Source organism: Myotis yumanensis, unplaced genomic scaffold (genome assembly GCF_028538775.1).
Source record: "Myotis yumanensis isolate MYYU_CA2020_CCGP unplaced genomic scaffold, mMyoYum1.0.hap1 SCAF_5, whole genome shotgun sequence".
Taxonomy (NCBI): Eukaryota; Metazoa; Chordata; class Mammalia; order Chiroptera; family Vespertilionidae; genus Myotis; species Myotis yumanensis.
In genome coordinates, this window is record NW_027223756.1 from 39312594 (window position 1) to 39336251 (window position 23658).

Below are 23658 nucleotides of genomic sequence, written 5' to 3' on the forward strand. Positions count from 1 at the left end.
CCCATTTTTTTCCTCCAATACCTTCATGTATTAATGGTATGAATGCATTCAGGATAAGGATTTCTCACTGTTTGCAAACATTTCTTAAGGGTCTCTCCCCATCCCCCTTCGAAGCTAGAAAATACAAAAGTTCAAAGAGTAACTATATTTAACTGCCAAAGCCTATATTTGGAGGCAGACGTGGAGCAGTCTTTAATCCACAACAGACTCCTTATTCCATTCCATAGCAGGAGAAATTCTGTTGCTATGAGCAACAGAAGTCCAGAGCAAATATTAGGATTTATGATTTCTTAAGTGTTCACAAAATTGTAGTAGTTTTTTTAAAAAATTGCATATAGTGAGGCAGTTGTAGTTTTAAGTTTAAATCACCGAGCAACCTCAGTGTTAGCACTGAACTGAAACAATCTGCCTGGTCTTTATCTGCTAGGAAGTCCGACATTGTTTTCTGTAAAATGTGAGAGACTGCGCTCACCAAACAGAACATTTCAGTAAGTATTCGAGTATGTGTGACCTGTGTTGATCCATAATAGTGAAATATGAGAGATCATTTATATTCTCTGAGGATATACATTTAATCACTGTAAAAGTAAAATACTTTTTTTTTTACCTGCCTGTAGAATAAGTTTCTTACTTGAGGGGCCTTCACTATGAAGCCTACACGCAAAGTAGGGAAACTAGCTTTTTGAGGGCTCCCTTATCTAGATTGATGATATATACTGATCAAAATTGTCAGAAAAATGCAACAATTAAGGAGGAATGTATATCATTTAAGAGAGAAAGTACAATTAAATGCAAAGGTTACTGCCTAATAAGAATTATTGCTTCTTTTAGAAACCAATCTTATAAAATGTTATACAGCATATGTATTTTTATTTTTTACAAGATTAAGATAAAATTTCCTTTTAACTTTTCACAATTTGTGTGTTTGAGTTTGTTCTGAAATAGTCGGCATTAATACTTACATCGTCTCTGTTTTTAATTATCAGAAGTGGTGTAAGCAAAAGCATTTTTGGATTCATGTTGAGCAAACTCCCTCATAAGCCAAAACTGCAAAATCAAAGTACTGTAAAAGAACAAACAATCCAAAAACAGAGCATGGGGAAATGACCAGAAGGTTCAAATCTAATATGTAGCAGCAGGCGAGACTCCTGAGGCCAGTGGCACAGGGAGGAGCGAGGGCAGGGAGCACTGTGGAGTGATCATCCCCCCCACTACCATACCGTCTTCTTTGGAGGGAAGTCACTGTACACGGCCCACACTGAAGGGGGCAGGGTTATGCGCCATCTCCTTGGAGGAGGAATCTACATACATTTTTTGGAATTCTCTCATGTGAGACGCAGACAGCTTCTTACCATCCCTATGGCCACCACTGCGGTCTGAGTCTCCACTCCCTCTGCCTGTGATACTCAGCCCACCTCATACAGGTGCCCCGGCATCGGCCTTTGCCCAATGTGGTCTTGGCAGCCAGAGTAACCCTGGGAGAATGTCAGGTCATGCCACTTTGCTGCTCAGAAGCCTACAGTGGTTTCCCATTTTCCCAGAGTATTTACAATAGCTCCTAATCTCCTATCTCGTTTCCTCTCTGACCTCATGTCCGCCTCCCCTCCCTTCATGCACCCGGGCTTCCTTACAGCCCCTCACACGCTGCAGGCCTGATCCTGCTCTAGCTGGCGCTGGCTGTCCCCTCTCTGTGCTCGAAATGCCCTGCTCTCATGTCTGGATGGTTAACTCCTTCACCTCCCAGCATTTGCTCAAATGTCACTTTCCCAGGGGAGCCTCCTGTGACTGTGCTATTTAGTGTTGCAACCGTCCCACTCCCAACCCCTCTCGTTCTCGCTTTTACTCTTTCCACAGGATTCATTCTAATCTGGCACACAAGTCACCCACTTACGTTCATTGCTTATTTGGTGTCTCCACCTGCTAGACCGGAGTGGCACAAAGGCATGGTCCTCATTCAGTTTGTTCACTGACCAATCCCAGTGCCTAGAAGACAAAAACACACGTTAAATAAATGCATGTATTATTGGAACCGTGTGCTTTCTATATCTTAACATTATTTTTAAATTAAAATAAACCAAAATAAAGGAAAATTTAATTTGATGAAAAGGTGTGAGAAGTGGCTACTTAGTCACGTCCTCTGTGATGTCATTCCTCCGGAGGGCCCCCCCTTTCTCTGAGGTTTGAAGTGGTGAGAAGTTGAACACTGGGAATAGGAAAAAAGCTCTGTAAACATGTTTATAAAGGTTAAAGGAACTTCTGTTGCATCAATTTTTAATAGAAACATTGAGGTCACAGTCACCGAAGATTTGTAAACTGAGAATGGAGAGAATTGAAATTGTACTTACATGGTCATGTGAAACCCCTGCTTTTCCTGAGAGCCGAATTTTGCCCTACGACCCATTTGAAAAAGCACCACAGTTTGTTTTCAAGTGCGTAGCACTTGTTTAGTAAACGTACGTGTCTGGACGTTTGGCACAGAAGCCAGCTTTCCTTCCGCCCGTGCTGTTTTTGTAAAGGTACAAGTAACCTCTGTGGAAACAGTGTGTGGGTTCCATGATGTAGTGCCCACTTAATCCCTGGTACTGTTTCTCTTCTCTGAAATAGTAGGAACTGGCAGAGAAGGCGAATATTATTGGCATGGCACCCATCCCCGTAGGCCAGCCATTGTAAGGAGTGCCAGCGGCAAGGTGGGGCGCCCTGGAAATTGACAGAACACCCCAAATGAGCGTATCAGTGTCCTGACGACTGGGGAGTTAGCCTGCGTCACTCCATAACAACCTTCCCTGTTATCTTTATGATCGCTATGACTTTTCCTTTCACTCTTCCTTTCACTTCCACTCCTGGTCTCAAACCTAGAATTGGGAAAGAGGGAGGTTTTTATCAGTGGTGCTGAAAAATGACAAAGGAACACAGGTTAACGTCAGTCATCACAAGAGGCGGAAGGCATTTCACCAGAGGCAGAGTGGAGGTGTGGGCTGTGGATGCCCCACATGACTGCAGGGTTCCCCTGTTACCACAACCGGGCCTTCCCCAGCCGCAGTCCTGGCTGTGACGGAGCTGGCTCCTCTGCAAGGCTTCCTGGGTTTTATTTGTATCAGAAAGACTTACGTTGCTTTACTAACTTGTTGCAAAAAAAACCTGGATGATTTTGCATTTCAGTTTTAAAAAGTTTAATGAACAAAAGCCAAGTAAGCATCCAATAAAATTCTCACTGCTGCAAGCCGCCGACAAGACCTGCAACCCACCCTCACTTTAACCGCCTGAGATGTATGCATTCTCTGTTAGGTCTCTCTCAGAACCTTTCACTTTGGTTATTACACTAGCTCTTTTCATTGTTTTGCTTATTGATTTATGATTTTTTTCCCCTGTCAGTTTGTGCCATTGCTCAGTTGATCTTGGAACCAAAGAATCCGGGAAAAGATTCAAGTCTTTTGAATGTGGGTTTTCCCAGTCCTGAAGTTTCCTAGATTTGAGTATCCAGACAGAAGTGGCAACCTGGTGCACTCATTAATGCAAAGCCATGGGCTTGTGCGCGTGCTGTATTTATATGTGGAGAGAGAAACAGGTGTAAAATTATATGCCTTTCTCTATGATTTTATTCATCTACCTATAATTGAAATATAAAAAAATAAATTATTTTTCCTTTCTTCCCTTAACGTGAGCAAATCATTTGTTGATTCTCCCCACTCCCACCCAGAGGTCAGTATGTATCATCATTGCTACCATGTGAAATTGAGTTTTTAAAATAGTTTGATTTTTAGAGAGAGAGTAAGGGAGATGGAGAGAAACATAATGTGAGAGCACAACCTCGGACGGCTGCCTCCTGCACACCCCCTAACAGGGATGGAGCCCACAACCCTGGCATGTGCCCCGACCGGGAATCTAACCAGCAACCTTTTGATGTGTGGGATTGATGCTCAATCAACTGAGCCTCGTTGGCCAGGGTGTGAAGTTGATTTTTGAACATTTACCTGAAATCATGTGGCAGCCTATCAGACTTGATGACTTGGAATCGTATCACCAGATCTAACTATTTGTTTAGCTGGCTATTTTCTCCCCTTGATAAATAGCTGGATTGAAGTCAAAAGGCAGAGTAGTTCCCCCTCCCACAAGAAACTGCCAGAAAGGAGTATGTTCTCCATCACTTGTTCCTCATGATCTCTCAGTGTTTTGAGAATGCCAATCATATATGTTTCAATACAATTTGGGGGTGATATATACATTCACTATTTCCTGTACAATAAACTATTCTTTTATGCCATTGAAACATTAGCTACTGGGAAAAATATAATTTAAGGAACTGTTTCTTGCCTATAGCAAAGTTACCTGTCCAGCACTGTTTCACGGGAACCCTGCTAAGTCAACATGACCCAGTTGGTAACCTGCCTCTGGATTGGATGAGCATGGCTGGACCATAAGCCCCCACTGGAAGCCATAGCTTTGGGTTTCCCCAGGTGCAGGGAGGAGGTTTGGTACTGGGTGTACCCCTCTTTGTGGAGAGCCCTGAAAGCTATGTGTGGGGTACTTAAGTCTGAGCCAGTGTGGTTCCTACACTACCTGTGTGCCCTTGTCACCTAACACATACCTGCCCATGGGGCTGCAGAGAGGGTCTGTGGCTGCCTCCATCGAAGAGATTAGCTGGAGGCCATCCTGCATCCTTCTGCGGGTCTGGGCTGTGTCAGAGCCTGGCCTGCCGAGTCTGGCTGGTTTGACTGTCCCGCTGAACCCAACAGCACTGCTGCTGGTTGAGCAGAATGGGCAGTGAATTGTCAAAACATTTAATATGCAGAGTAAAATAATAATAGCAACAATAACAACTACTTATTCTTCCTTTATTTTTCAGAAATGTGTTACGGATGAGTGTTTCTTTTTTGAACGGTTGGAATCCAATAACTACAACACTTACCGGTCAAGAAAGTACTCCAGTTGGTATGTGGCATTGAAGCGGAATGGGCAGTATAAACTTGGACCCAAAACAGGACCTGGCCAGAAAGCCATACTTTTTCTTCCCATGTCTGCTAAGAGCTGATCTTAAGGGCACCATCTGATCTTGTTTCACATGAAGGAAGAGGTATATTTTAGAAATTTGTTAACGAGAGGAAAAGAAAATGTGTGCAGCTGTCTGCTCAGTTTGGATAACTGGTCAGATAACCTTTGATCTAATAGTAAAGTATTTAACCATTGCCTTAGTAAAGAAAACAAGAATTCCTGGAAAATGTATAAATTTCCACCTTTTATATAGCATTTGCCTTTATCCAGTGACGCTTACTTAGAGCTACAATCTTTCCATACATTCACTCCATTCGAAAAGAGGCTTTAAAAATGTGTGCACTTGCAAATTTTCTTCATGGAAATCATACACATTAGAAAATTAAAGTCAGAGATTTAGTTAGGCCAAAATGTGCACCATTCTTAGAATATGGCACACATTAATCTACATGTACGATTTACTAAAAATTTTTACACATGTAAATATGATTTAGTCCACTCCCGTCATCACTTTGTAACTGTCTGGCAGTTCCCTGTGATAGAGTTTGTAGAACAAGCCCGTGTAAACAGCTGGGAGCTGGTCCATGGTCAGGTCAATCTTCTCGAAGCCTTCCCTGTGCCCGTACAGCAGCAGCCGCGCGGCCCTGCTGGTGACGGGCGTGGTGTTGGCGGCCTTGGCCAGGTCCGTGAGGTCCATCCACTCGCACCGCAGGCACTCGTGCGGGCACAGCTCGATGGTGAAGGAACGCGGCTTCAGGCGGCAGATGATGTACATGTCCGACTTCCCGAAAGCCCCGGGGTGGCTGTGCTGCTGCCGAATGCTCAGGAGGGACCTGAATTCTGATCGTATACCAGTTTCTTCAAAAACTTCTCGAACTGCTGTGTCTCCTGCGTGAAGAAAAGATGTACAAATCAATAAGAATCACATTTTCAGAAGGTAATCGTCAAGGATTTTCAGTTAGAGAACTTTATCTAAAGGTTCAGAAGCAAAACTTTAAGAAAGTGAAGTTTTCAATAAAAACTCTGACACCCTGAAATAGCAAAGTAGTTTCTTACCACTGTACACCTAAGAAGCTTTCAAAATAGTGAATATTTCTTTGGCTGCTACTGGGGTGGCCTATCCACCTGATGTTTTTTGGGTCACATATTTTTAACTTCTTCCTGCTCTATTTCTCAAAAGGTGAAAACATAGGTTGCAAAGCTGCGGTTACTGTTCCTACATGTTTCTTCGTCGTTACCTGTTCCTGACCATCCACCCACACTGCCTGAATTTATAAATGTTGGTGTGGAGAAAAAGTGATCCCCTCCTTATGAACGTGTAGGGCTGCGGGGTGTAGAGAGTTCGAAGGGACTCGGACCTCTCCTGGTGATCTGGGGCAGGTGTGGAGGACAGTCAGGCCTCCAAATCTCAGGAGAATGCCTTTGCAATCTTTTTGTTGTTCTCCACTAATTATCCAGTCCGGAGAATCCCAATTGGGATTTTGGGCAGCTCCTTTGTTTCCTGAGATTCCAAAGAATTTAGATTCATTCCTCCAACACCCAGATGCTGCAGTTACTCCATCAGAGGTTTTTAAAAACTTGCAGTACACAGAACTTTGTAATACAACAGGGTTTCCACATTTTAGAAGGGTGACTTTCTGATAAAACACAAACTTATGGGGCAGGATTTTCACTGCCATTAGCATATGCTGGTGGCTGCTTTTTCTAACTATCCAGATGATCCCCGATGGCTTCTTCTAATTCTGTGATGCTGCCATTATCTCCCAAAGAGGCACCAGAAGCCCTGAAAATAGCTGCCTTCCTCACCCAGTTTGCCGGGAATTATCATAGTTGTATAGCTTTTTGTTCCAATACCCTTTAGTACCCGCCTTTTCTTGTTTGTCAAGCAGTAAGTTATATTTGCCTTGTTAGTAGTCTTGCTGGTCTTACTGGTGAAGAACAGACAAGGAAGAGGAGGGCAAGGAGACTGTCTCCAAGTCCATGTGCTCTGCCATGGACTGTCTTCCCAATTCCCTGGGTAGCCCTGGACGCTCCCTGAGAAATGGCTCTGGAATTGTGTGCAGGAGGAGCAAGGTGCTCTGAAATGTAAGCCATCTGTCTGCCATTTTTTAATTACATGCCTACTCCCCTTATAATTGAGATTTGCCACAGGCTGCACAGGGCTAGAAATTATATTTTTTAATTAAAAATGTGTAAGAATTTATGCTAAAAAGGGAAAAATTTCCTTACTAAGAAAAATAATTTTCAGTCTGGTATAGAATCCATATTTGTTATTAAATCTATTAAAGACTGTGGCACTAGTCTTAGCTTTTACATGTCATTGGCTGGTCTCACTTAACTATTGGTTAAGTGTTCTTTAAACACTTTGAAAACTAAACATGGGGGTCCCGCCTAGTTCTCAGTATCACTAGTCAAGATTTGGGCCTTGAGTTCCTATCTAGCCTGTTTCCATGTCACGGATCACAGATGGGGACAGTCGGGGAGTCAGCCCTGTTCAGCAGTCACCGATGCGGTGGACCCCAAAGCAGCACTGCCTGGGTAGTCTGATCAGTTTAACTTGAATCAGCAGAGCAGTGGCTAGACAAAAACTGAATGGGCAAGTAGGTGCTTCTGTGTCCAGGGTATGAGAGAGCCCTTCTGCCCCCAGATGGAAATCTCTTCTCCAAAGATCTTGCCATGAATCTGAATTTTTATTTGGATAAAGTGCTTTTCTGTGTTGGGCCTTTGTTATTCTAATGTACTGTAAGCTAAACTGAAATAACATTTACTGTGTTACAAGTTTGAAGAACATAGGAAAAACCAAGAGGGTTATGTTTTTACCGTATTTTTGCTGATTGAGAGATATGTTTAAATACGTCATAGCATTTTGTTTAATTGTAGAACAATAGTGAGATGGAGTTTATATTATTTCTATTTTGTGATATTTAATGAAGGATTAGTTGGAAATAAAATAAAATCATAGAAAAACTGTGCAGAATGTGGGCTTTCCTAGTGTTTCACTCTGACTCTGGGGCACAGATGAACCCAGACCAGTGACTGGTGCAGTCCTAAGGCTATGCAGGGGATTGTCCCTGGCAGGGATAATGGGGTTTTTTAGGAAGGCAATGCCTCCATTTTTAACCTTTGTACTCCTAGGGTAGATATTAAAGCCTGAGGATTGCATTCCATTTTGTATATGCTCCTCTTGATTCTTTTTAGACACTACAGACAATAGTGCTTCATTTACCTAGTAACAAAGAATGAAGGATTGCAAACAGATGTGTTTCCCAGTTAACCAGTGTTTACTACTTATGAGCCAGTATGAATGCTTGCACGTTGGTGATGGCAGTATTCCTAAAATAGATTATGTTCCTAAATATAGGTTTTAAAGAAAATAAATAATTCTTGGATGATTTGGCTTCATCATTAAAAATATCTATTATTGTATTGTATTGTATTACAGAACAGAAATGCCTTTGGATAGACATAGTCGTTCAGGACTCTACTGTCAGTTACCATTTCCAGCTGCTTTCAGGGTTTTATCAATCTAAGGCAAAGCTTTAATTTATACTAGAAAGTATGGTGAATGACAACTGCTGCTTTTTCCTTCATTCCACACGGTTGAGGTGTATCTATGATCTCTGGGTAGGTGGGTTGTTGTGTCAACCACAAATACATAAAAAGTAGTAAATTCTTAACTACTTGGACTTGAAGAGTTCTGGAGTACACTTAAACCTAACTATTTGTCTTGGAAATGTGTTTCTTCATGTACATTTAAATATAAGTCTATCTGAAATTCTGAAGATCCATAAAAATGAACTCCAGTTCATTGGCGAGGAAGCTACACAAACCTCTTGCAGACGGCTTCCTGCCCAGTATGGGTTGGGTGAGGATGTAACATAAGCTTAACTAATTCACATGCTCTTATACATCACATAAGGAAAGTGGAAGATAATTAGGTGTTCGAGGATAAATGGCTTTACCTCCCAGCACTCACACCACTACCAAATTCCCTTTTATTTCCACAGAAGACCCAACAGAATCTGGGTCAATAAGTATCTAAAATCCAGAATTTGCTATGAATTTATTTGAATGTAGTAAATGTACTTACTGGTTGTTAAGAGTTGGCTGTATACTATATATAGAGCATTTTAATCTGTGTAACATTTTTAGAAATTAAGTTTCAGGAATATGTACATTTTTATATAAAATATCCAAGGATAATTTAGGAAATTGTGTTCACATAAATGTTGGCTAAAGAGAACAGGGACATGCAATCTTGAGGGAAAAGTTGTGGAGAAATAGTACTGGTATCCAAATGAGTTACCTATTGATTTATTATGACAGGGGCTGTATTAGACCAGTGGGGTAAGGAGGAATAGGTAGGAAAACTCAGTTTCTATTCTTTCATTTATTTCCTATAAAATCAGTGACAATGAGAATTCTTAGCTTTTTTCAAATTCCCCTGTCTTCCATATTGAGCTCAGGAACTTGTTTTAAGGAGTTATGTCTCTCATGTGAGATCTTCTCATATGAGATATTTCACTATGCTTTGGCTTCTGACTAGTCACAATAATTAGTAGATAAATTTTTCAAAAATAGAAGAATTACATCACCATGGCTCTATAACTGACTTTATAAATAATACTTGTTTCAAAGTTCATGTAAAAGTTACTATTCATCCTTGTGTGATGACATAGTCAAGAATTTGTGTTTTCTCATAGTTTAATTCCAACAATTTTAGTCATATTCCAAATAGCCTTCAATGCTAAACTTTGCTGATGCATATCCACAGCTTCTCACTTTCAAACAAATCACTCTAGAAGCAGCCTTAAAGGGAAAAACAGGTGTATCGTCCTAATGGCATTTTTTATACCAATGGAGTAAGTTCTAATGTTACATGTTTTGCTGCTAATTTTATATCAGCCCTGAAGTAACCTCTCTGAAATTTTCTTAGTCTAAACCAGTTAGAAAATTGAAAATATTATTCTTAACTATACAGCAAAAAAAGTAAAACATGAATTTCCTCAACATTTTCAGGCCAATTGAAAATATGTAAGATACACACCGATATCTTCTCCAGGCTCCGAAAGGCCTCCTGGGAACTTCCACATGTTTTTCAACTGCAGTGTAAAGTCAGAAAATAACATCAACACAGCTTTTATTCACTAACACACATATATGGTGACCCACAATATTTACCCATATTGGTCAAGGTGGTTGAGAGTTTATTTTTTGGTAATTGCATGTAAATTTTTTCCAGTTTCCGTCCTCATTACTCTTTTCCTTTTTTTTTGGGGGGGGGGGGGGGGAGGGGAACTGGTAACTTATGAATTATTTTCCCACTGTTTTCTTTGGGAAATAGAAGTGGTTTTGTTTGGTTAATGTGATAAATTCTGTATGAATAAAACAGTGAAGGGAAACATCTACTGAATTAGTGTAATTTTAAAAAATTTGCTGCTAGTTAACTATTAACAAATAGAGGAATCTTACAGATGCTGCTATAAATAAGTAGAAAATACAGTAAAAATGTAATCACTGAAGTACACTACTTTTAATTTCACATTTATTTTCTGTATTATGTGTTTAATCAGATATATTAACCTTATGATTTTTCTTGCTCTGTGTATTAATGATTTCATGGGTAGTGTGAATAAAACTGATTAAGTTTGTGGGTTTTTTTGTGCATCTTCTTTGGGGGTGGGGAGAGACAGGTGGGAAGATCTGATCTTGGAATGGAGATAAACATGGGGAAAACTGATTAAAAATAATTATGAAAAGGCATGGGACAATATGCTTATGGCTAACATATTTTTTCCTGTTAGAAGTTTGTTATACCTACCCAACCACCATGATCAAAGCTGAAGAATGAGAAATTAGGACATACTCATAAAGGCACTACAGCTTGGAGCCAGGACACCCTCTACTCTTCATTCATAAAACAAGTTCATGGACCTTTTTATGGTGTGCTTTGCGGCCCTCTCATTTCCTGGACGGGTGCTTCTTAAAGTGTGTCATTTCCCAACTATGCTAGGTTGGAGAGCAGTGGCATGATTCCCAGAGTTTCCACAGACTGCTGATTATGTGGGCTCAGAATTCAGGCTTTCCACCCTTCTGTGTCTGGCTCAGACTTGAGGTTCATTTATAACGCATATTATGTTTTATTTTATTAATGTAGGAAGATATCTCTAAGGATGTCTACATTAATGCACTGTCTTCGGGGAGTTCTATTCTGAAATAGTTCCAGAAGCTATGTTTATATGGAAACGCTGCAATCTTCTCTCCAATAGGATACTGGACTTCACCACCATAAATTCTATTTCTAACAAGAGATATGAATACTTCCTCAAAACAATAAAAGCCAATTTTTTTTAAAACTTAGATTTGATGACAAAAATTGGAGATTGATTCTTGATTACATTTGGAGATATGAACTTATTGGAAGGGGGAACATGCTAGATAGAAGGACTGAAAACATCTCATACAAATTTGATTTTCTTTATTTCATAAACCTTAGCTATGGAAAAATTAAGTTTATTTCTATGCTGGTGAGTAGTTTTTTATATTTTCTGGCACCATTTAGCTTTAAAGAGCATGTTTGAAAAAAGCTTCCTCCATCTCCAAAAAAGCTTCAGCCTGCAGTTAGTCTAAGTGGGAGGTAGAGAGGCCCTTGTCAGGTGGTTTGAAAACCTCGTTAATGTAGGTCTGATCTATGGAAAGATGAGTATATCTCCTTTTTTAATATTAAAGAATACTCCCCATTAACTGGGTTGAGCAACATAATAATAACAACAACAACAACAAATACTAGGTAATATATATTACCTAAATGTTTTTATAAGAATTATATACGTTTAGCCCTGGCCAGGTAGCTCAGTTGGTTAGAGCGTCATCCTGATACAGCAAGGTTTCAGGTTCGATCTCCAGTCAGGGCACATACAAGAATCAACCAATGAATGCATACGTAAGTGAAACAACAGATTGAAGTTTCTCTCTCTCCTCTCTCTATCCCCCTCTCAAAAATCAATTAAAAAAAAAAAAGAATTACACACATTTAAACTTTACAGTAATCCATGAAGGACTATTCCCATTTTGGAAGTGATAAAACTGAGGGCATAAAAAGACTTAATAACCTGCCTGAGGTGACAGAGCTAGAGTATAGTAAACTTGGTTAAAATCCAGGCCTTCTGATTCTATCCATCTTTCAATAAATTTTAAAAGTTGTTTAGCTATTTTCCCACTAATCCTTAACTACTGTTTTCTGCCTTTTTATATATCTTTTGCTCTTTTCTTCAGACCTCACTGGAACATTCTATGTAATCCAACCAGAATTTGTACTGTTTGGGTTACATTCATTCCAGGGCTTGTGAATTTGAACTGTGACCTCCTGGTTCATAGGTCAAAGCTCAGCCACTAAGCAATACCAGCCGGCACAGAGCCACTGTACTTAGATAATACATTAGCTATTGTATTATTCTTACCAATGAGATAGAAGCTGCCATAGAGATCTCTTAGTAAGTTTATTCATTGAACAAAAATTTATTGAGTGCTAGGGGGCCGGGTGTACAGAAATTAATGCACAATGTAGCAAGCCCATTCTCTTTCTCCCCATACCACTGTATTTTTCTTAACATCACTGCCTTATATATTATTTATTCTCTGGTTGGTTATTCTTATCTTACCCATTTGAATATAAGCTACAGACATAGGAACTTTGCTTTGTTCACTAATGTTTGCTTTGAGTTCAGAACAGAGCTGACAATGTAGTCAGTACAGGAACTCGGGAATGCCAGAGAGTAAGTGAACAGGTCCCTGCCCTGGTCTTGGCTTTTTTAGCACCCAGTTTACAGATCAAGCCACTGTTAGACCTTTTATTTCTCAAAATCATGGGGCGGGTGAAGTATTGGACTATATGGTTAGGGAAGGAGAAAGGATCCATTTTAAGTATCACTTTAGCTTTGTGTCTGTGTGCATATGTTTGTGGTGAGGGTTAAACTGCTCTGCAAGAATGCCTTGACAGCAATGCCTAGGCAGAGGGAGGCGCTAAAAGGAGAACTGTCTCAGATGTCAGAAAGAATGCTAATTAGTTGTTTATGGTTAATGGCTGTTATTTATGCTTAAATTCCACCTAACAACAATATAATTACAGAAATTAAATATGGTTTAGTATCACACTTTATATTGTTTTATTACAACACTGAACTATACATGAAAACTCAGTTTTCATCTTTTGTTGCTCTCAGATGGTTCTCTGCTTATAGCTTAAAAAATAAAATTGAAGCCCTAGCTGGTTTGGCTCTGTGATTAGATTGTTGGCCCTCAGACTGAAGGGTCTCAGGTTCGATTCTGTTCAAGGCACATACCTTGGTTGCAGGCTCAATCCCGGCCCTGGTTGGGGCATGTGCAGGAGGCAACCAATCACTGTGTCTCTCTCACATCAATTTTTCTCTCTCTCTGTCTCTCCCTCTCCCTTCCACTCTGGCAAAAAAAAAAAAAAAAAAATTAACAGGAAAAATATATCCTTGGGTGAGGATTAACAAAAACAACAAAATTGAAGCCCTAAAAAGGAGTATCATTTCTATGTAACCCATACAGAATCCAAAGTCTTAAGTAATCTAAATTTGTCTCCAGCCTCTGCCAGTCCCAGCTGCCCAGAAGGACAGTAGGAATATGAAAAGCATTGCTTTCTCACTCTTAGAGGACCAATTACTGGCAGGTTTGCAAGTCAGCAAATGAAGAGTCGGAGCTCAATGTGCTAGGGTAGCAGTTCTCAAACTTGACCATGTACCCGAGTCACCTAGGTTTGTGAATATGAACTGCTGAGCAGCATTCCCAGTGTTTCTGATTCAGGAGGTTGGAGCAGGGCCTGGAATGTGAATTTGTAATAAGCAGATGCTATGATTGTCTCTCAGCTCCAAACTCACCCTCTGTGCTCTGCCTAATGATGCTGGAGCTGGGATCCTGCTAACCAGTTTCTGCTTTGCCAGGGGACTCCCTTTTAGGTTCCATCAACAGACGTGTAAGGCAGCGGGAGGAAGAAGGGACTTACTGAGGGCCAGGCACAAAATACTTTCTGTACGCAATAAATTTCTGTTGATAAAGCTTAGTTTGAGTTGAGTCAGAGAACCTGCCTTAACTAAAACTTCGAAAGTTACTTATAACTATGAGAAAGCTTTTAGATCGCATTTCTGAGAAATGTGTGATACTTTCAGCTATCATTGCCAATAGTTGTTTAAAATTTAAAAACATATGCTGGGGAAAATTTTTGGCTCTGTCCACTGATATTTACTGAAGTCTCTGAAAGCATTAAAATAATTATTCTCTTTAACTTTTATACTCCTGAGTGAGCATGAAAACATTTGTTTCTTAAAAACCTTTGTTGGTTTTAGTTGAATAGACTTATTTTTGTGTACAAGGCTTTTTATATTCTGTTCCCAATCTAGCTCTTAGGTCACATATTTTTCCACTGCCTACACTCCTGGCCACAATGAAGTTTTTGCTATTCTTTCCACAGTGTGCAATGGACTGAATGTTTATGTCCTCCCCACCTCCACCCAATTCATATGTGAATCCTAATTCCCAATGTGATGATGGCATTATAAGGGGAGTCTCTGAGAGATGACTATGTCATAAGAGCGGAGCCCTCATAAATGGGCATAGTGTCCTTATAACAGAGATCCCAGAGAGTTCCCGTGTCCCTTCTGCCATGTGAGGACACAGTGAGAAGACAAACACCTATGAACCAGGAGGTAGGACCTCATCAGACACCAACTCTGCTGGTGCCTTGATCTTGGCCTCCCAACATCCATAACTATCCTATATAATAAAAGACTAATATGCAAATCGACCAAATGGCAGAATGACCGGTCACTATGACGCGCACTGACCACCAGGGGACAGACATTCAATGCAGGAGCTGCCCCCTGGTGGTCAGTGCACTCCCACAGGGGGAGCGCCGCTCAGCTGGGCTCATGGCTGGTGAGTGCAGTGGCGGTGGTGGGAGCCTCTCCCCTCTCCGTGGCAGCACTAAGGACATCCCCCAAGGGCTCCTGGACTGTGAGAGGGCTCAGACCGGGCTGAGGGACCCCCCTCCCCGAGTGCATGAATTTCGTGCACCGGGCCTCTAGTGAGAAATAATGTTTGCTGTCTAAGTCACCCATCCTATGGTATTTTTGTTATAGTGGCTAAACGGACTAAAACACCAAGTCAGCTCCTTTCCAAACCCTGTGCCCTTATGTATAGAATTCTAATGATCTCAGTCTGCTTTTTTTTCCTGGTAAGCTCCTATTCATTCTTCAAGATACAACTTAAATATCACCTCTTCTGATAATTCTTTAGCGACTTTTTAAAGGCAAAGTAAATTGTTACCATCTGTTGTATGACTGCTTTCCCAAATGGATAGTGAGATGCAGGATACCGGGGGTATTGTCTTACTAATCTTTGCATGCTCAGCACCTGGCTCGGAGTAGGAGCTTAATGAATGTTGGATGAATGAAAGAATGCCTTGATAGTCTGTTAGAAAGAGAGTTGTCTTCCCAATTAAATACAGCCATTAATAATTTTCCAGTAGCCATAAAATAATAGTGGGCAATAGTGAGGTTACCCCAACTTTTCAAGGCCTGCATAAGCATTTATGGATTAAATGAATAGCCAAATGATCCATAACTGCTTAGGAATAACTTTTAAAATATCTTTCTGTAATTCCTTGAGCATATAAAAATTTCTACATTTTATTTTTCTCTAGTGAGAACTGAACATTTAGAAAGCAATTTATAAACAGAAGCAACTTACTTTATTTCGATCTTGGACAACCAATATTTTTCTAGTACTTTCATCAAATACAGCTCCTATTGGGGGAAAAATAAAAGATAATTGAAAAATATTAATTTCATTCATCTTAGACTCCTCTCACACTCTTATCAGTGGCCATTAAAACCCTGCCCAACCTTGCAGACCTAATTCAATACCACCTCATCCATGAAGATGTACTCTCTCCAGCAAGAAGCTGGTGGCTTGGTTACCCAGGTTCTTGATAATTCTAGCTATGCTGCCTAGTAGGATAATCATCTGCAGAACTTCTCCACATTGTCTATTCCTAAGGGCACACAGTTAAATAAATTAATATTTCTATCCTTTTATAGTATTGATTTAGTGTCCAAACAATTTTAAGTGTTTACAAATATTTATTGAATTATTGAGTTGACTTTTCCATTCTCATTTTTATTCCTCACATCACTATGTATAGAACATGGGTTGTGGCTCCCGATGATCCAAATCTCAAACATGTCAATATTCAGTTCAAGACCTTCCTGAAGCCACCTAAATTTGTTTACCATGTATGTACACAGCTTTATAACATACCAGTATATTGCTTGGGGACACTTGTTTTATATATGTTTTAAGTTCTAGTCCATTCCTTTTATTTATTCATTTATGATATGCATGGCCCAGCACACTATTTGGCTAGGTGTTAGGACTCAAAAATATTTTTTTTCTATTTCTCTTTGGGCCATCCTGGGTCTTTATGATACTTTAATAATTTGTATTAGGTTCCTATAAATTCTATAATTTAAAAATATTTGTATTTACATAATGTGAGAAGATATTATTAAAAAGATATTTTCGATATTTCCATCCAGTCTTTCAATATTAACTGAGTTTCTGTATATATCATGTAGAGGTTTTATATATAGTATATGAATTGAGCTCCCATTATGTGTCAGGCACTTTTCTGAGTGATAGTGATAGGATATGGTGAACAAAACAACATTCCCTATCCTCAATGGGGTTCACAAGGTGTGTGTGTGTGTTTGTGTATATCTGTGTAAGAGGAGATGGCAAACAAGTAAATTATATAGAACATGAGAAAGTGACACATGTTATCTGGAGATAAAATATAGAAGGGGTAGGTATGTGGAACACAGGAAGAGCACTTTTCTCTGAAATGAAAACATATTTTAGTATTTTTAAGCAATAAGGAAAACCACTGAGATATAATTAATATTAATGTTGGCTTCTATTAGAAAACGTAAACTATAATTTAATGGGACTTTACAAAGGATAGAATGCCAAAGAAAGACCAAGGAATCCTCCTCTTAAATTTTAATAATTTGTGATTACTCAATGAATTCACTATAAACATGAGCAAAATATTCCAAAGACAAACTGAGCAGTGCTAAAGCATAATGTGAGCGACCCCTGCTGACCACAATACAAAAGGTAAATCTAAAGAGCTCAGAGCTTAAACAGAGGTTATTTAGTATATTATTGTCATTGGTCAGGAACTGTGCCAAGAGCTTTCTGTGTATTACCTCAGGTATTCCTCGCAATAACCTCATGAGTGGCAACATTTTGACTGTCCACGTTCAGGCTGCTCTAAGACTGACATCCAGTGGGCCTGGTTTGCAGCAGGCATTGTCATGGCAACACAGCCCCTTTACCACACTATAGCTGTGTTCTCAGAGGGTTTCCATCTAAAGATCTATCCAAACAGTCATTCAAGAAATAGTTACTGTGCACTGATTTTATACCAGACACTGTCTTTAACCTGAGGAGACAGTGGTGAACAAGAGATAAAATATCTGCCTTCATGGAGTTTATGTTATTGTGGGGGAAACTAAGTAAATGAAATAATATAATCACAGATTTCGATAAGTCCTGTAAAGGAGAACAGCTAGATAAAGGGACAAAGGATGATGGGACTGACATATGGGAGGACTCTTTTTTAGACCTAAAGGCCAGGAGTTTTTTTGAGGAGGTATTTGAGCAGAAAACTCAGCTCTAAAGACCGAGATGAAGCCCTAGGGAAGAGCATTCAGGAAGAGAAGCCAATGGGTTTAAAGGCTCTGAAAGGATGAAAGAATTTTCCTCTACCCACTTAGGTTCTGGATCTGGGGCCTTTGAATGGTATTGACAGAAAACAGATTAATGGAGAAAAATATACATTTTATTGATGTTACTATTTTTATGTGGCCTGGAGTAGGAGTGGAGCACTTCATATAAAGAAAATCCCCAGAAAAGTTACCATTTTAACAAAAAAGAGATAAATTGTGGGTTTGGACTAGGGGAGGTAAATTATGGGAAAGGGGCTAGAAAGCATCTGGGGGAAACTAATAGAATACAAAGGTCATGTCAGTGTGTTTGTCCAGACTCCTCTCAGTGTCTACTCCCACCTCTGGTGATAAGAATGCTCTCCTCCTCCTGATACAAGAAACTTATGGTCTACTTTTAGGTAGAAAGGTGGCACAGAACCCTTCCTACATCTGCTGTTTCTCCATTGTCTTTAACTTAAAATACTAAAAGTATGACCCAAAGTGGCATATTCTAGGTCCTAATCCCCTCATCCAGCCACACCCACTGTTGTTGCTTAGAGCAACAAATGTCAACTATTTTCTCTTCACCTAAAAACTCTGTACCCTTCCAGACTGTATTCTTACATTATCTCATCCCCATCCCCAATAGCCACTTCAAATCCTACTTATTCAAGATTTTTGTCAGGTTCCAGAATCTCATTCCCTGAATTCTTGTGGTAGATCTTAATTCCAATATAAATTATAGCATGTAGATAGAAACAAGTCCTTCGTAGAACACTCTTTATGCACATAGTACCAACTCTGTAAAAATAAGTGGAAACTCTTAGTCTGTACCAAGGAATGGACAATCATTTGTATGACTTTCTAATAAAGTCATCTAATGAAGGCTATCATCAAATTTTTCAAGTAGTCTTGTGAAGCAGAACCAAATGGAAAGTTTCTGAGTGCCTGTGCTTGAGACCATGGACAGAGAAAACATTGGACATCCTTGAATAACTTCTTTAAGTGATTTCAAAGGTACAAGCTACCTTTAAAACCTCTTGTAAATTATATGAAGACAAATGAAATATCATTGATTACATTACCAATTCATATGTATTACTGCTTTCATTTACTTTAGGTCATGAGGATTCTTTACTATTTCAGTTTTTCTGAAAATCTAGGAATGTTCTTAACCCTGATTCTCAAAGAGAACAGCAGCAGCAGCAGAGAACTTATTAGAGAAGCAAATTTTCAGTCCCCGGACCTTCTTAAAAAAATTCTTGGGAGTCATTCCCAGCAACTGTTTTACAAGTTTTCTAGGTGATTATCCTGAACACCACAATTTGAGAGCCAAGTCTATGTCGCTGGCCATAGCCGGTTTGGTTCAGTGGATAAGTGCTGGCCTGTGGGCCACAATCGATGTGTTTCTTTCACATCGATGTTTCTCTCTCTCTGTCTCCCCCTCCCACTCTCTCTCTCTCAAAAAAAAAAAAAAAAGTCTGTCTCTGAAGCTAATCAGCAACTTTGAAATTCTAGAATACATTTAAATTATGTTATTTTAAACTGTTTGGCACAATAACTAAATGTAAATGTCTTTAAGAAGTAATGTTCAAACCATTAAAAAGCTGGTTTGCTTTATCTTAAATTCAACCTATGTTATCTTTTATTCTACAAATTTACATAATTAGTACTAATATGTTTTACCATAATGAATTTATTCCCTGGTCCCCATTCAGTGTTACTCTTTGAGTAGTGAAGTTCACACGGGTGTGAAACATGTTCAAACGCATCCTGTGGAAAACTAAACACTGAACTTGCTTGTGCTCAGAGCTGCCACGTGCTGATTCACCGGGCAAATTTCCTCTATTCAAAGCACTAGTAGTCCCAAGGATAATCATTTCAACAAAATTTTCCGCGAGGATACACCATCGCTCAAGCTGTACGAAGTAATAAATTGGGGGAACCTTTAAAAAGTTAATGCTTGGGGGCATGAGCGGGGGATAGGGGGTAACGTGGGGATAAGGACACATATGTAATATCTTAAACAATAAGAAATATATATTTATAAAAAAAAAAGTTAATGCTGACGATCTTGAGTTAGAAACTGACCCGCAACTCCCACTTGATGTGTCGCATATCCTGGGAGTCTGCTGGGCCCTTGTCCCAGCCACAGGGTCAGCGTGGATGAGTCCGCTTCCGCGTGGTGAAAGCAGAAGCCCAGGGCGGCGGCCGGGGCAATGAAGCGGCTCTGCAGGATGGGCACGTGCAGCCAGACCGCCGCTCTGCCTTCCGATCGCCACTGCTGTATGGCAGCTAAAATGGAGAAGATAAAATAATGTCAGTGGTTGCCAATGAGAGGAATGAAATAAATTCAAACCATCTTAGGGTGTCACCTCCTCCAGGAAGCCATTTTAAGCATCCACTTCCCTTACTAGTTAGCTATGGGGGGTTGGGGGTGGGGGTGGGGATCCCAAAATGTCCTGGTAACACCAGCAGCGCGGGAACTACCCTGTTTTATTATCATGACGACCTTGTTTATGTGATTCTCCCACCAGACCGAATTCCTGGTGAATAGGCAGTACAGTGATGACCTTTATATTCATATCACCAGAGACAATGCTTGGCACATAATTGATGATCAATAGTTGTAGAATGAACAACAACAAAACTGACTTAAAATGCCATTTTAATGTTCCTTTTAACACCTACACTTTAATATTTTTTTGAGAATAAAATTACCTTTTTTAAAAAAATTTCCAAGTAATGTAGGGCCGGGGGAGAACATGACAAAAATTAAGATCAGTTCCCTCCCAAAGGGTCCATGGGCCTCTGTATTCTCAGCAGCAGGGCCTCAGGCGGGCCCATGTTGCCATGGCAACTGGAAGGCCTATCACAAGTCTTAATCTTTATAAAGGAGTATTATGGGCTTCTATTTACTCTTTAAGAGTTCTTTTGTCATTTAATTTTTTTAATTTATAAACTTCAAGATGATAAAATATAACTGTTTTCAAATAAAGCATGCAAGTTCTAGGAAGTTCTGTAGTCAGTGTGGCTAACACAGTGACACACACAGGGTGCATGTGATCCTCAGGTGACTTTGGTTTTTCTTTATAGGAAATGCTATTCAGTTTTGTTTTACTCAATAACAATAGAACCAGCAGCAGCTCTAGGAAGCAGTTCAGTGCAATAAGAATAGATTCCAGAGCCCGGGGAAGTTAGAATCTCTCTGTGCCTCAGTACCATCATCTTTAAAGTGAAGATAATATTGTACCTACCTCCCACGGCTGTTATGAGGAGTAAGTAAATTAATATTTGTAAAGTTCTTAAAACAGTATCTAGCACTTAAAGTAAGTGCAATAGAACTTATTTTAAAAATAAAAAGTATATGGTACTGCCTAATTGGTTTGGCTCAGTGGATAGAGCGTCGGCCTGTGGACTCAAGGGTCCCAGGTTCGATTCCGGTCAAGGGCATGTACCTTGGTTGCAGGCACATCCCCAGTAGGGGGTGTGCAGGAGGCAGCTGATTGATGTTTCTCTCTCTTCGATGTTTCTGACTCTCTATCCCTCTCCCTTCCTCTCTGTAAGAAATCAATAAAATATATTTTTTAAAAAGTATATGGTACTTCTGAGTTTATAAATAAGTTTCATATAATTTATCTTTGATCACCACATCTATCCAGTAACTTGGGCTGGCATTATTCACATAAGCAACCTACGGGGCTAATATTTTCCGTGGTGAAAGGCCTACATGCCTGCGGAAGCATGTGGCAGGGCCTGGAACTTGAAACCTGGGTGTGTGACTCCAAAGCCAGCCCCCTTCCTGCTTCGCCTGCTGAGGGCACCTGAGCTTCACCTGTTCGGTCACTGACAATTGACAAGTGTGTGCAGTAAGTACCTGTATCTGCCCACACATATATACACCTTCTAGGGAATGAACATTGACTCTTCTACTGGTGGTACTGCTGGAGTCGGCGATTATTCACAAGCAGGAGAGAAAACGAGAAGTAGTTTGGGAATACAGATGATTAAAGAAAGAAATAGGAGCACTTGAGATCTTGCTCCCAGACAGAGTCAGTTTGGCTCAAATAAACTCCTATAGAAATTCTCAAAAAGCAAAAACGCAGCTCGATTACATCCACATGGATGCTCACTTGCTATATTGCTCAACAGGACAGATTATTTGGAGCTCCCGCTAGCGAGAGGCTCTTCCCCCGGCTGCATTTGAAGTATGGTAGCAATCATCTCAGGTAGAAACTATAGTTTAACTTTAACCCCGCTGTTTGGCTTCTGTACTTATTTGCTTTGTTTAACAATAGAAAAGTTATTTTGATTTTCTGAATTATATAAATTATCCCATTGGTTGTGATCATACTGGTTTTAGAAAGCACATTTTCCTTTGCCTGGGAAGGACAGCACAATTATCCCAAGGCCAGAGGGCTCCAGTTAACATGTCCCTGTTGACTCAGTGTTCCCGGAGACCCAAAACTGTAATTTAGATAACATGCTTAAGTCTGACCAGGTTCCTCATTCCAGACCCGAGGGCTCTAGATAATGTGTTTCTGTCAATTCAGTGGTCTCAAGACCCGAGGGCTTTAGATCATGTGTTCCTGGCAACTCTGTGATCCAGAGACCCACAACTATAATTAACATGCTGCTTCTGCTTCTGTAAACTGCTTTTTTGCAAACCAGGTTCCTCATTCCAAACTTTGAGATGTAATCAATACCTTTGTGATCTTTGCCTATATAAGTCTGGTTTTGCCCCCATCTTATCACTATGAGATTTGGGGAATGGCCCCTCATAGTCCCGGATTGCAATAAATGTGACTCTTTAATTCGACTTCTTGAGGCGTCCTTCTGTGATTCGCGGGGTACATTACAACACATTTCCATGGTCTACCTTCAATCTGATGACAAGGAGCCTCAGGGCCGTTTGGAAAACTGGCTGCTCACCAAATTGAGGCTTCTCCCAAAGTGAAGAAGGCCCCTCCTTCCAAGCTTTCCTCCTTATCACTGCGCTCAAGGTTAAGAGAATGGGGAGTTTTCTCACTGAAGACGAGCCACCCACGCCCTCCCTGATTAATCGCAAAAGCTTTGTCCTCTGTGAAGCACAGGCAAACTCTAGTTGCTGACGCCGCAGCCCCCGATCCGATTTGAGTGCAAATATGACCACTGGGAACCTCTGGTCTGCTCACTGTCCAGCTGTACGAGGACAGTGAATAGTAAAGGGACGATCCTGACAAGACCGCGAACTATGGGCTACTACACCAAGCGAAGCACGTCCTGTTCTGGATCCAACTTAACCCTCAGCGACCCCAGGCGCAGCCATGACCCGGTTTTACCAAAAAGGAAATGGAGGTTTACGGGACCTGCCCAAGGTGAAGGTCACATGCTAGAAGGTGGGCCAGAAGCTCGGGCTGCTGATCCCAGAGCCTGTGACCGTCACCATTGCCCCCCCCAACCGTCCCGGAGACCTCCCAGCAAAGGGCCGGGGAACCAGGGAGGCGGGACCGATCACGCGCGCCCTCCAGGCTCGGTGCCCGACAGGCGGAGGCGTGTGGGTCTCGGTGACTTCGACGCGAGCCGGGGAGCCCGGGACCCTCGGCCCAGGCACTTGCCATGGAGGCCCCTCTGGAAGGCGGCGGCGTCCAGGCGATCCAGGGCGCCCAGCCGCACCGAGACGCCCCCAAATCGGTCCACTTCGCCCCGCAGCCAGCTGGCTTCGGCGGGGGAGTCCCGCGCACCACTTAAGCCGCCCGAGGCCCTGCGGGGCGCAGCCGAGAGCTCGGCGCCTCGGGCCCGGAGCAGCAGCGCGCGCAGGGAGCCCCAGCTCCGCAGAGGCAACATCCCGGTGCCGGCCCACGCGCGCCGCTCGCTTCGCCCTCATAGCGCCCCGCCC

General features: G+C 41.0%; 2 protein-coding genes across 2 annotated transcripts in view; one reads left to right on the plus strand and one right to left on the minus strand.

The window, feature by feature from the left end:
• FGF2 (fibroblast growth factor 2) overlaps positions 1-10274 on the plus strand; it is a 40398-nt gene extending 30124 nt beyond the window's left edge. The window contains exon 3 of the mRNA XM_070415154.1: positions 4844-10274. Coding sequence (XP_070271255.1) covers positions 4844-5029 — 186 coding nt within the window. The 3' untranslated portion in view covers positions 5030-10274. The remainder of the gene's footprint in view (positions 1-4843) is intronic.
• Positions 5219-23606, minus strand: NUDT6 (nudix hydrolase 6). Its single transcript, XM_070415153.1, has 5 exons — positions 23378-23606; positions 19872-20075; positions 15760-15815; positions 10037-10091; positions 5219-5877 (listed from the first exon to the last, which is right to left on the minus strand). The coding sequence occupies exons 1-5, from the start codon at positions 23604-23606 to the stop codon at positions 5480-5482; spliced, it is 942 nt and encodes a 313-aa protein (XP_070271254.1). The 3' UTR covers positions 5219-5479.
• Positions 23607-23658: the final 52 nt, after the last annotated feature.